The sequence below is a fragment of the Puma concolor genome, chromosome D4 (genome assembly GCF_028749965.1).
Source record: "Puma concolor isolate L17-30 chromosome D4, mPumCon1.1.hap2, whole genome shotgun sequence".
NCBI classification, from domain to species: Eukaryota; Metazoa; Chordata; class Mammalia; order Carnivora; family Felidae; genus Puma; species Puma concolor.
In genome coordinates, this window is record NC_141679.1 from 41121943 (window position 1) to 41135534 (window position 13592).

The following is a 13592-nucleotide window of genomic DNA, read 5'->3' on the forward strand; positions in this document are numbered from 1 at the left end:
TTTCCCTTGCTGCTTTCATAATTCTTTCCTTATCTGTGTATTTTGTGAATTTGACTATGATATGCCTTGTTGATGGTCAGTTTTTGTTGAATCTAATGGAAGTTCTCTGTTCCCAGGTTAGGAAAGTTTTCTGCTATGATTTGCTCACCTAAACCTCCTATCCCTTTTTCTCTTTCTTCATCTTTTGGGACTCCTATGATTCCGATGTTACTCCTTTTTAGTGAGTCACTGAGTTCTCTGATTCTTATCTTGTGCTCTTTAGCCTTAGTTTTCCTTTTTTTTCCTTCTTCATTATTATCTGTAATTCTACTGATTGGCTGATTTGCTGCTGTGCTTCATTCATCCCTGCCGCTGTGGTATCCATTCAAGATCACATCTCAATTATAGCGTTTTTAATTTCACTCTGACTAGATTTTACTTCTTTTATCTCTGTAGAAAGGAATTGTTTTTTTCAACCTCAGCTGGTATTCTCATTATCGTGATTCTAAATTCTAGTTCAGACTCTTGCTTATATCTGTGTTGAGTAAGTCTCTGGCTGTCTTTCCTTCCTGTTCTTTCTTTTGGGGTGAGTTCCTTCATTTTGTCATTTTGGAGGAAGAAAAAGTTAATGAAATAAAAATATTAAAAACAACACAAAAAATCAAATAAAGGAAGCTAGATCCTAGGTATGTTTTCATCTGCTTGTTGAAAGAAGCTTGAGTGAATAGAGAAAAAAGGGAAATAAGAGAAACGAAAAAGTGAGAAAATGTTTCAAAATTAAAAATAAATAAAATAGAATAAAATGAATTGAAGGTAAAGTAGAATAGAAAAGTAAATTAAAAAATAAATATAGTAGAAAAAAATTTTAATTTCACATAAAAATGGAAAATAAAAACTTTTTCTGTATCCCAGAATAAGAAGTCAAAAAAAGAAATTACAAATACCAAACCAATACACCAAAAAAACACAAATAGATGGACCAATGAACAGAATGAAATTACTACATCTAGTTTCCCTTAGAGGTCAAACTATGAACCACTTTATAATCCATACACTAAGCAGGAGGAGAGTCCTGTGGTTGTCCTTTTGGGCTTGGTTAACGGCTCCGTTCTCCACTAGGTGGTGCTGCTTAGCTTGCTGGGGTGGATCGTTGTGGCGCATATACGAATGTATGTGCTTGCGCGGGAGAGGTGAAATGGAATGCCCAGCTTCCCAGTTTCTGACTCAGGAACTCTGTGCTCTCACCAACTGGCAGTTAAGCACCCCTCCTTTGTCTCCAGCCTCTGTCCACTCCCTGCTTCTACACTATCTGTGTCCAAGCTGTCAGCCTTGCAGGTGGCACCTTCCTCCCAAATTTTATCTCCAATAGGGCTGTTTCCAAACCCCTCCCTCTGAGAGCCCTGCGGCTTGGACCGGCAGGTACTCCGGTCCTCTACGACCCTCTAGAGGAGGATCTCATGGAGCAATGGCCAGGTGCCGGCCCACCCCTCAGGAACATTCACACAAGCACGCTGCTACAGATGCCCAGAGACTGTGGCCAGGTGCCAGCCCGCCCCAGAAAAATTCCTCATGATTGTATAGCAGCAGCATTTCAGGGATTACGGTAAATCACAACACATCACCAGCGCCAGGTTTCACCACACCCTGGCATCTTTGTTCCAGTGTCAGCAATTATGCTCTCTGGGGTCCCCTGGGACCTTTGCCTGTGGGGAGGCCGGAGACCTCTGCCAAATGCCCTCCTCGCAGGGAAACTGCTTCTGCCTGTGTGGCCTAAGGACCCCTCTGACTTTTCTGCCTGCTCCTGAGGATTCACCCTTCCCACCAGAGCACCACCAAGTAATGGGCTGCGAGATTTCTGATGCTGTCCTCCCTTGTTTTTGAGTCCTGATGGAATTGAAACCGTCTCCTTTCTCCTCTCTCCCTTTCTTGTTAAGTCAGTTGTGGGTGTTGCCACTCTTTCTCTCCAGCTACATTCTGGGAGAGTGTATCTCCTGGACTCTTCCCCCTTTCTCTGTTCTCCACAAATATAGCTCCCTGCCCTCTGTGGCTTCTCTCTGCCCCACTTCACGTCTCTATGCCGTGTACCTGCCGAGTTCTGTGGCTCAAGTTATGCAGATTGTTGTGTTAATCCTCAGATCAGTTTTCTAGGTGTGCAAAATGGTTTGGTGCTGATCTAGCTGCATTTGAGGGATGAGAGAAGCAGAGAACTTCCATGCTGCTCTGCCACCTTGACCTCTCCCCTCAGAGTGTGTGTATTCTGGATTCCCAAAATAGATGAGTCATACACTTTGATAAGGTTTGCTTGCAATATTACTATACATGAGTTGTACTTTTGAATGAATAGTTACTAATGAAGCATCTGGGATATAGTTAGTACTAATTACCTTGTTTGATTAGGTTCTGAAGTTACCAATCAAACCAAACCAATAAGCCTGAACCTCTGGGGTCTGTAACATGAGAGTATAAAGATTGCTTGACTTCAGTGAGGTAACTTCCAGGATATTTTAAAACACAGTGCTGCTAGATGAAGTTATATGCCAGAGGTTCTTCTTGCTAATGTCATTTTAATAGCCTTTTGATTATAACTTTACCTTAAACTAAAAAAGTTCATTGCCAAGTGTCTTAGTCCCTTTTGGCTCCTTTAACAAAATATCACTTACTGAGTGGCTTATAAAGAGCAACTTATCTATCACAGTTCTGGGGCCAGCATGGTCAGGTGAGAGCCCTCATCCAGGTCTCAGACTTCTCATGTGGCGGAAGGGGCTCGGGAGCTCTGTGGGATCTTTTATAAGAGCACTAATTCCATTCATGAGGGCTTAACCTTCATGACCTGATCACTCCCCAAAGACCTAGCCTCCTAACACTATCACTTGGGCGTTAGGATTCCAGCACCTGAATTGGGGGCGGACACAAACATTCAGACCTTTCACCAGATGTCTCAATCGTGCCCTTGCGATTTTAACTTACGGACGTGACTGAGTGACCACACTGGAGGCCAATGCCATTGAAAGGAGACTTTTATTACTTACATTTCTTGAGAGGAGCGAGTATGCCAAGATGCAGGGCCACAGGGGGAAGCACCAGTGAATTCAGGAGGCAGAAGGAGTGGGGAGAAGCCAGAGGTGACAGCCTTTATTAAGGTTTCCATGGGAAAGGCTGGGCAGGGCAGGGCAAACAGTTTGGGATTGGCTAGTTTGGATAATTCTGGTGGGCTCTGGGGTGCAGGGGCTATCCCTAGTTGTCCGCTCCCTGACCTTACATTGATTTAGGATGGGAAATACTGGCTTGGTGTGTGAGGGTTAAACCAAGGAGGTGGTTTCAGAGAACAGGGTGTGAATCACAGGGGAGAGGTAAACAATTGTGGCCATTAGTTGGGACCTGTGATTAATGGGTTCCAAATAGGCCAGTACAGAAACCGAGAGAACACAGAACACTAAGTTATGAGGATAACTTTAAGAAAACCAGTAACTTCATTGAGATCTGGTCAGGACAGGATTTATTGTTTAATTGCTTTGTCTCTAAGTGGACACTTACTTATCTACCATTTGACTTTCAGCACAAAGAACACAAACCATACCAGACGATGCTGGTATTGGGCAGTCAAAAGCTCACGGAACTGAGGGATTCAATTTGTTGTGTCAGTGACCTCCAGATTGGTGGCGAATTCAGCAACACTCCTGATCAAGCTCCAGAGCACATAAGCAAAGTAAGATGGTTTTTGTTGTTTTTTAACCCTTATAAAATAAGAAGAAATCATCATCATCATCATCATCATCTAAGTAAGTAGTGATATTACAAGGCTGCTAGTAAATCTTCCAGTAGATGCTTTCTTCTCTGCCACTCCATCAAGCCTATCTCTTCCCTTCTTTATCTTCAATGAGACTATGCTCAATTTTGATTTCCTTATCTCCCCTTCAGCTCCCCTTCAGCCATTCAGTATACACCCTTCCTTTTAAGGCCGCAGGGACCACCTGTTGTCTAACCTCTTCTCCATGTTCATACAACTTTTCCTCACTGTGCCGGTTGAATTCACTGTTCACTGTTTCCTCTTTCAAACTCTGAATTTCAGTCTGTCATAACTGCCCCCCACCACCTGAGAGCCCCATCGGCCATAGAAGGTTCTGTCAGTCCAAGCACCGGCACCAAGCAGGGATATAGATACCAACTGATGTTGGTCTTTGTCGGTGTTTCCCACGGAGGTGCTCTCAAAAGGACAGAGAAACTCTACATAACCCATTGGGTAAGGATGGAAAGGGTCAAAGTGGTAGACCAGCCACCCACAAAGTTTCAGAAGGGATTGTTTGGCCAGTAAAGTAGTAGGTCCTTGTGAATTCCATTGGCGGGCAGACTTGAACTCCTTCTGTTACTTGGTACAGCTCTGGTAGAAGCCCTCAGGTTTACTGGCCCCCTTGAAAGGGGCAGCATCTCCTGTAGGTCAGAAAAAGATATTTGGGTCAACTAGAACGGACATGGAGTTTGGACACGAACCATCATAATCACTATTTTTGCTGGTTCCTGTGCCACCAGCCAGATAAATGTTGTTATAACCCAGGTTTCATCTTGGTTCTTCTAAATTCTCCTGGTCTTTCCCCAGTTTTCATGGTTTTAAGTGGACTCTTACCTTTGTTAGTGTCTCTCTCTTCTAGCCATGTTCTCTCCTGATTTCCAAATCGTTTCTTTTATTTTTATTTTTCTTTTCTTTTATTTTATCATTTCACTTCATTTGATTTCATCTCAGACCATTATTTTAATTGCCTCCTGGACATTTCCACTTAGCCTCACTGCTGCCTGGCATTGTATTGCATTTCTGTAGCGACTCACTCTACCGCCTTTTAGGAGAATTGTTTCTTTCATTCTGAAACTGCTGGCATCTTTTCCTCATGACTTACCGTCAGCTGAAACCCTTGCTGTTTGTTTCACTGAGAAAATAAAGTTACCAGAAAGGCATTTTCCATCACCCCTCACCTGCATTTACCCCTCTACCCGTCTGCCCGTGAGCCCTGCCTTCCCACCTGTGACGGTGGCTGGACTAAGCCTGCCGCTCCCTGCACTGGGATTCCATGTCCTCCAGCTGCTTGCCGTCACGCCATGGTTGTGCCATCCTGGCATCTCCCCCATCATTACAAGTGTGCCGTCGGATCTCCCGTCCAAACCCTCTTCTTGACCGTGCAGCTCCCTCTAGCCACCACCTCATCTTTCTACTTCCTTCTCAGCACACTGACTCATAGCAGGTAGTAATAATGAGTTAGTAATCGTACCTAAATTCATTGTTTTCTCTTTTTCTGCCACCACTTTGGCTTGCACTCACTTTTGTTCCCTACCAGTCCTCAAAAATCACTTTTACTGATGTCACCGGAGACTTTGTTCTCACCTTTTTTGACAGCTCATCGACATAAGACACAACCGAATAGTCCTTCTTCCTTGCCACATTTTCTTTACTTAGATTTTAGGATATTATATGCATTTGATTTTCCTTCTTTCTTTCTTTTTTAATATTTATTTGTTTATGAGAGAGAGCACCCAGGCATGGGAGGGGCAAAGAGCGGGGGACAGAGGATCCGAAGCAGGCTCTCCGCTGACAGGGGACAGCCAGCTGCAGGGCTTGAACTTCTGAATGGTGAAATCATGACCGGAGCTGAAGTCGGACATTCAACCGACCGATCCACCCAGGTGCCCCCAAACTCACTACATAAAATTTTTCCTGACCGTCCCTCTCTTGGGCACTCCGGCACCATTTCTTTTGGCCGTATGGTGCCTAGAATTATAGGCTGACGCTGTTTGATTTCTCTCTGCCCCACAAGGCTGCTGTGTCCCAGTCTTTTCAGTGATTGGCAAGGAGACCAGCATCGTGACTCACACGCAGATCTCACTTAAATTTAGTCACGTTGAAAATGGGTTTAAGATCATTGGTTTCTTCACATTTGACATCTTGGTGCCCTTGGAAGTAAACATTAAAGAGAAACAGGTTGAAGTTCCAGGCTGTGTGCAGAGCAGAAGTCTCTTGTAGGGTTTTCTCAACCCTACCAAAAAAGCCCCAAAAAACAGAACCAAAAAAACCCCAAAACAGGTGGAACTGTAGTTTGTAAGTTTAATAAGCAAAATCTGAATTTATTCTCCTTGCAACCGTGTCGTCAGTGCTCAAAGGAGCTCAAGTCCAATATGCGAATTCGTTTTAGCTCCAGGAACCCCAGAGAGTGTTTTTAACCAGCCTTGGCTCGTTTGTCGTGTTTGTCCATCAGGGCTGATGTCTTTCCAGCTCTTTCCAAGTGGGGAGGCCCGCTGACCCATAGTCCTCTTTTAAATATTTTCCAGCTATGCTTTGGAAAGTGACCTCAAAAATAAGTGAAATTTTGCAGATACTAACATTTGGCCCGTGGAAAGATTTTTAGGTCACCAGTTGGCATTTATGTTTTATGGTTTGGGATTTTTTTAAGTTTTGCTTTGGAATTTTTTTTTCTATTTATGTGAGTCCTCTTTCTTCTTTCTTTTTACTTTTTTTTTTTTTTTTTTGATGTTTATTATTTTTGAGAGAGAGAGAGACAGCAAGCAGGGAAGAGTCAGAGAGAGAGGGAGACACAGAATCAAAAGCAGGCTCCAGGCTCCGAACTGTTAGTGCAGAGCCCGATGTGGGGCTCAAACTCACAGACCACAGGATCACGACCTGAGCTATAGTCGGCTGCCCAACCGACTGAGCCACCCAGGCGCCCCGAGTCCTCTTTTTTCTTGAGTAGTCTGGTGGCTTGGAAAATTCTGAACATGCTCACAGGAAATGTTACGATGAGTCCTAATGTACCCATTACCCACCCTCACCAGTTCTCAGCATTTTGTCAGATTATTTTCTCTGTTCACCTCATGCCTTTGTCCCACCTGACAACATTGAAAATTGGTCCTTCAGTTATAATCCTCTTTTTGACAGCTATTTGGCATGTATTCCACTGGTGATTGTAGAAGAAAAAATCAGTGAGTGGCAGTTCTTGTAGTCGAGGAAAGGAGAATCTTTATTCCAACCAATAAGCAAGAATTTTGAACATTATCTTAGGTGGCTTAGTATGTGAGAAGTCTGGGAGAATTGGGCCAGGATATTTAAATCTCTTTTAAAAGCATATGTCTAGGGGCGCCTGGGTGGCGCAGTCGGTTAAGCGTCCGACTTCAGCCAGGTCACGATCTCGTGGTCTGTGAATTCGAGCCCCGCGTCGGGCTCTGGGCTGATGGCTCAGAGCCTGGAGCCTGTTTCCGATTCTGTGTCTCCCTCTCTCTCTGCCCCTCCCCCGTTCATGCTCTGTCTCTCTCTGTCCCAAAAAATAAATAAACGTTGAAAAAAAAATAAAAAAAAAAAAGCATATGTCTAAAACGTAGTATGTTTTGCTATAACATTTGTTTCTGGACTATAGTAGTTAAATAATGGAGTGCATTTTAAAAATGTATGTATATGATTAGTGCCAGTATTTTCTACTCAAGTGTTTTTTTTTTTTTTTGTTTTTTTTTTTTTAGTGTTTATTTTTGAGAGAGAGACTGAGCACAAGCAGGGGAGGGGCAGAGAGAGAGACACACACAGAATCCGAAGCAGGCTCCATGCTCTGAGCTGTCAGCACAGAGCCTGATGCGATTCGGGACTCGAATTCACAAACCACAAGATCATGACCTGAGCTGATGTCAGACGCTTCACCGACTGAGTCACCCAGGCGCCCCGAGTGTCTTTTGTTTTTTTTCTTTAATGGTCCTTCACATTTTAATCTCTGGTCTATTGATTTTTTTTTTTTTTTTACATTGCTCAGATTAGTTCTTTTTTTTCTTTTTGTTGGTAATCTCTTAAAGGTCTTGCGTAGAGGAAGTTTAAGAAAATACTTTGCACACCTGTTTCTCTGTTATGTATTGTAAATAAAGCCCTGTTCTAGGACACAGAGTAACAAATCTAAGTCGCAACAATTTCCTTACCCATAGTTCTTCCGCACCTTCCTCCCGTTACCATTTCTCTGACAGCAGATCCTAGGATTATTTCTGAAATTCTAATATAGCTGATTTGAATGTTAGCAAGAGAACAAGTGACTAATGGATGCCTAGAAGGCTATATAAATGACTTTGTTCCGATGATACTAGTTGTCGACAGTGACGTTGTTTCTAAAATGGAAACGGTAACAGTAGACTCTTAGGCTACATTAGAAGATAACAGAAGTAACTTCTCACACTAGCTTTTCCTTGTTGGTTGGTGATCCTCCCTCCCCAAAGTTGGTCAGCTAAATTAACTGGCAGAATAGGGGGACTGTTTAGTGAGGGTCTCTGGTTACCACTGAAAATGAAAATTACCTGGTAATGAGATTGCTAACATCTATTCTATTTGTATGCTGGGACAAGGAAAGGTTATTAATGGATGAATTAATTTAGAATTCAGATGGAAAACATTTTTGGTCTTGTAGAGTTGCCCTTCTGAAAGATCATAATGGTGCCAACCACAAGCCTTGAGTTGCCTAAATTGCCTAAAATGAAGTTCTGTAGAGGCGTTTTGTAATGAAAAAAAGTAAACTTTTGTGTTTGTTCCCCAAATAAGGCAGTATTCTTTCAGACCCTTTATTTGGGACCCTAGCTTACCTCTTTGAGTGTTCAGAAGTATATTTAGTGGCAGTTTAAAATTTTTTTTTTTTTCAACGTTTATTTATTTTTGGGACAGAGAGAGACAAAGCATGAACGGGGGAGGGGCAGAGAGAGAGGGAGACACAGAATCGGAAACAGGCTCCAGGCTCCGAGCCATCAGCCCAGAGCCCGACGCGGGGCTCGAACTCACGGACCGCGAGATCGTGACCTGGCTGAAGTCGGACGCTTAACCGACTGCGCCACCCAGGCGCCCCTTAGTGGCAGTTTATATGTTAACAGCAGCTACATATGGCACTCTAGTCCATATTATCCTTTTGTCTCTACAAGCACCTGGGAAGGAGGTACTGGTTTTACTCACATGTTACATGAGGAAACAGGGGGTCAGGGACACTTAGTGAGGGTCTGAGGAGAAACAGCACGGCCAGTCTTGTAAGGGTGTCTGATGCTGTTACCAGATAATTTATAAATAGGGGAGTGAAGAAAGAAAAATAGAAGCTTCAGGGGCGCCCGGGTGGCTCAGTCGGTTAAGGGTCTGACTTTAACTCAGGTCATGATCTCCCGGTTCGTGGGTTCAAGCCCCACGTCCTGCTCTCTGCCGTCAGCACACAGCCCACTCCGGATCCTCCGTCTCCCTCTGTCTCTGCCCCTGCCCCGCTTGTGCTCGCTCTCAAAAATAAACAAACATCAAGAAAAAGAAAAGAAAGATAGAAGCTTCCAAGGAGGAGATAAATTTGGCTTTCTTTAGAGTAAGATTTAATACCCGAAACTTACATGTTTTTATAGTTCATAAACTGTTCTGGAGTCCTGGAAGATAGCATGGCAGATGTGGTCATTATAGGTGAGGAAACTTCGGTCTGAAGAGTATATATAAACTAAGAAAAAGAACCCCCCTCCCCCAGGGGTCTGATGTATTCTAAGGACATTGTGAAGAGTGAGTCTAACATACAGAATCTCCTGGGGAGCTCGGGAAAACAGTGGTGCCCGGGTGAGTCTCATTTAACAGCTCTGAGGGGAGACTTGGGCTCTGGTGTTTCTGTGACTCTGTTGTGCAGCAAGAGACACCTGTCTGGAAAGTTGCTGGACGGAAGGTTAAGAAACCTCAGGGTTCAGACCAGCTGTGTGACTACAGCGGTACTTTGGGGCAAGATTGCTTGAGTAAGAATAGATACTCAAATTCTGCCTAAGAATTACTGAAAATTTGAAGGGAGAATTTTTATAAAAGAATGCTGAAAATATTAAAAAATAACAGAAAGACATAACTCTCTGATTGATCACTGTTATCATAGCTGGGGAAATACCAAAAACGTGACTTCCAGTTTTTAATAATTCTAGAATCCGAAATAAATCCCTGCTGTGTATGCATATAATAAGATAATATTAAAGTTTATTTCTAACTGGGTTCCTTTCATAAATCTCATGATATCTTTACGCTTTTATCCCTGGTAAGTAGCATAATACTTGTCACATAGGAGATTCTCATTAAATATTAAACTAATGAGCTAAGCATATTTTGTGCAGTTGCCTAAAGTTACTGTAAAGCACATTAATAGGTGTGATTTTATGACATACATTTTGAATTGTAGCGATTCGTAATTGTTAATAGTGGACTTTCTTTTAATACCATCTCGTTTCTTATAGGACCTGTACAAATCAGCCTTCTTTTATTTTGAAGGAACATTTTATAATGATAAGAGATACCCTGAGTGCAGAGATTTGAGCAGGTACAGTCTTCAAAAAGCTTCTGTCTTTCCTGTTTCTAGTTCTCAAAATGGTGAGAGCTCCACAAACTGGTCTGTTAGGGACCTTTGCCAAGGAATTGTTTTGTTAGACTGTTTTGTTTGTTTTGGGGTCAAAAATATCTCTGTTTCTTTTGTTTGTTTGTTTGTTTTTGAGGGAGAGAATTAGCGTGCACACAAGCAGGAGAAGGCCAGAGAAAAAGAGAGTCTTTTTTTTTTTTAACTTAAAAAAAGAACTTTTATGTATTTTGGGAGAGAGAGCATGAGCATGGTCGAGGTGGAGAATGAGGGAGAGAATCCCAAGCAGGCTTCGTGCAGTCAGCACTGAGCCCCACGCGGGGCCCGAACTCACAAACCATGAGATTATGACCTGAGCCGAAATCAAGAGTTGGACACTCAACCGACTGAGCCACCCAGGTGCCCCATGATTTGCTATAATTTCTAAGACAGTAGATAACACAAAGATTTTGAAGTGATCTATGCATACCTTTGGTCAGAAAAGTTTCTTTCTGAAGAAAAATTTTAACTTACCAGTACCTAGGGCAAGCACATGAAATAACTGAATACATTTTAACAACAGAGAGTGGCCCCTGGGTGGTTCATTTGGTTGAGTGTCCAGCTCTTGATTTCAGCTTGACTCAGGATCCCAGGGTCTTGGGATCAAGCCCCACACCTGGCTCCTACTGGGCCTGGAGGCTGCTTAAGAATTGGCGCCTGGGTGGCTCAGTCAAGCGTCCAACTCTTGATTTTGGCTCAAGTCATGATTTTACAGTTTGTGAGTTTGGGCCCCACATCGGGCTCAGTGCGGACAATGAGGAGCCTGCTTGGGCTTCTGTCTCTCTCTCTCTGCCCCTCCCCTGCTTGTGCTCTCCTCTGTCTCACTCACAATGAATAAACTTTAAAAAAAAAAAAAAAGCCAATTTACAGCAAATCTTGTATTAAGCCATAGATAAATCTAAAAAAAAAAAAATGTAAATCCCACTTAAAGAATTTATTAGTCTCTTTCATATTTAGATGATAGCAGTAAATTAATCGTTCACTATTTTTTCTGCTTGTCCAGCGTATACTGTTGTTTGCCCGATGGGAGTATGTAAATCCATGGTTAAGTACATAATATGAAAAATCTGTAGCTAATGACCATGTTAATTAGGCCATACTTCTGTTGTCAGTGTCCCAGTGACTAGAGTACATATGTGTATTTTTTTCTTGAGTGTTTATCTGCATTCTTTCATTAGAGCAACTTGTGTGTGTATTCTAATGTGGTGGTTCTCAGACTTGTTCTCAGCATTCCTCACTACTCTAAATACTTGTGGACTCCAAAGAGCTTTTGATTATGTGGGCTATAGCTATCCATGTTTACCGTATTCGAGGTTGCAACTAAGAAATAATTTAAATATCCGCTAATTTAAATGATTCCATTAAATGTTAACAATAATTTGGCGGGGGAAATAACTTTTCCACAACAAAATGAGAGGAGTGGCATTCTCCATTTCCCATTCAGTAGCTTCTGGCCTATCGGTCCTTTATGAGTGAATAGGAATTGAAAAGGGCAAATGACATTTTTTCATAAAGATAATTTTGACCTCAGGAAGCACACTTTGAGAACTGTTGCTCTAATGGATACAGAAGGAGTCAGAGTTCTTTTTTTATTTTTATTAAAAAAATTTTAACATTTATTTATTTTTTTTTTTTTTAAATTTTTTTTTTCAACGTTTATTTATTTTTGGGATAGAGAGAGACAGAGCATGAACGGGGGAGGGGCAGAGAGAGAGGGAGACACAGAATCGGAAACAGGCTCCAGGCTCTGAGCCATCAGCCCAGAGCCCGACGCGGGGCTCGAACTCACGGACCGCGAGATCGTGACCTGGCTGAAGTCGGACGCTTAACCGACTGCGCCACCCAGGCGCCTCCTAACATTTATTTTAGAGCGCACGAGCCGAGAAGGGGCAGAGAGAAAGGGAGACTGAGTCCGAAGCAGGCTCCAGGCTCTGAGCTATCAGCACAGAGCCTGATGTGGGGCTTGAACCCCCGAACTGTAAGATCATGCCCTGAGTTAAAGTCCGGCGCTTAGCCGACTGAGCCACCCAGGCGCCCCTGTTTTTATTTTTAAAATTTTTTAAAAATATTTTTGAAAGAGAGACAGAGACAGCGCAATCGGAGGAGGGGCGGAGAGAGAGGGAGACACAGAATCCCAGGCAGGCTCCAGGCTCTGCGCTAAGAGCCCGATGTGGGGCTCGAACCCACAAGCCGTGAGATCATGACCTGAACCCAAGCCGGACACTTAACTGAGTGAGCCACCCAGGCGCCCCAAGAATCCAGAGTTCTTAATTTCAACATGTATCAACCACTAAGATTTTTGCCTCAAGACGGCAACTGTCGTTGAGTGAGTGAGCCAGGTTTTAAGAAATAGTTGCGGTCATAGAGCATTTTCTGTCATTTCTAGGTTTTTGAGGAGTAATGAAATACCGTTGCCTTTTTGCCCCCTTCAGAACTATCATTGAGTGGTCAGAGTCCCATGATAGAGGCTATGGAAAATTTCAGACCGCTAAAATGGAAGATTTTACCTTCAATGACTTGTATATTAAACTGGGTTTTCCTTACTTATATTGTCACCAGGGAGACTGTGAGCATGTTGTCGTCATCACTGACATAAGGTAAGTGGCAGCATTTGGCAGCATTTTCTGTTTTTGTTTTTAACGCGAGGAATAAAATTAGTCACCGCAGCCTGGCTTGGGAGCAGCAAAACTGTCCACTTTCCATAGAATGACCATCCATTTGCACACTTTCTTTTGGGAAGATCTGTGATAAATACTTTACTGGTTATCGGAGGGTTGAAGGTCTGTAAAGAAGTGTCTCCTTTGGAGGATTAGACAGGCAGTCTCCACCCACTTTGTACGTAGCCCCTTAGCTTATTGCCAGATTTGCAACTACGTCTAAGTTGCTTGTCTCTTTGCCAGAATTTTTAAGATTTTTTTTTTTAATTTTTTTTTTTCAACGTTTTTTATTTATTTTTGGGACAGAGAGAGACAGAGCATGAACGGGGGAGGGGCAGAGAGAGAGGGAGACACAGAATCGGAAACAGGCTCCAGGCTCCGAGCCATCAGCCCAGAGCCCGACGCGGGGCTCGAACTCACGGACCGCGAGATCGTGACCTGGCTGAAGTCGGACGCTTAACCGACTGCGCCACCTAGGCGCCCCCAGAATTTTAAGATTTAAAAGCAACTGGGGGAAGGGAAGAGTAATTCTCATCTTTGACAAATGTGAAGTCTTAATGCTTTCATAAGTATA

General features: G+C 43.0%; 1 protein-coding gene across 2 annotated transcripts in view; it reads left to right on the top strand.

Annotated features, from left to right (window-relative positions):
- SNAPC3 (small nuclear RNA activating complex polypeptide 3) overlaps window positions 1-13592 on the top strand; it is a 46164-nt gene that overhangs the window by 26974 nt on the left and 5598 nt on the right. The window contains exons 5-7 of one of the 2 annotated variants that reach the window (XM_086685342.1): window positions 3536-3685; window positions 10207-10289; window positions 12794-12958. In XM_086685342.1, coding sequence (XP_086541468.1) covers window positions 3536-3685; window positions 10207-10289; window positions 12794-12958 — 398 coding nt within the window. The remainder of the gene's footprint in view (window positions 1-3535; window positions 3686-10206; window positions 10290-12793; window positions 12959-13592) is intronic. The other variant, XM_086685343.1, reaches the window with a different exon arrangement.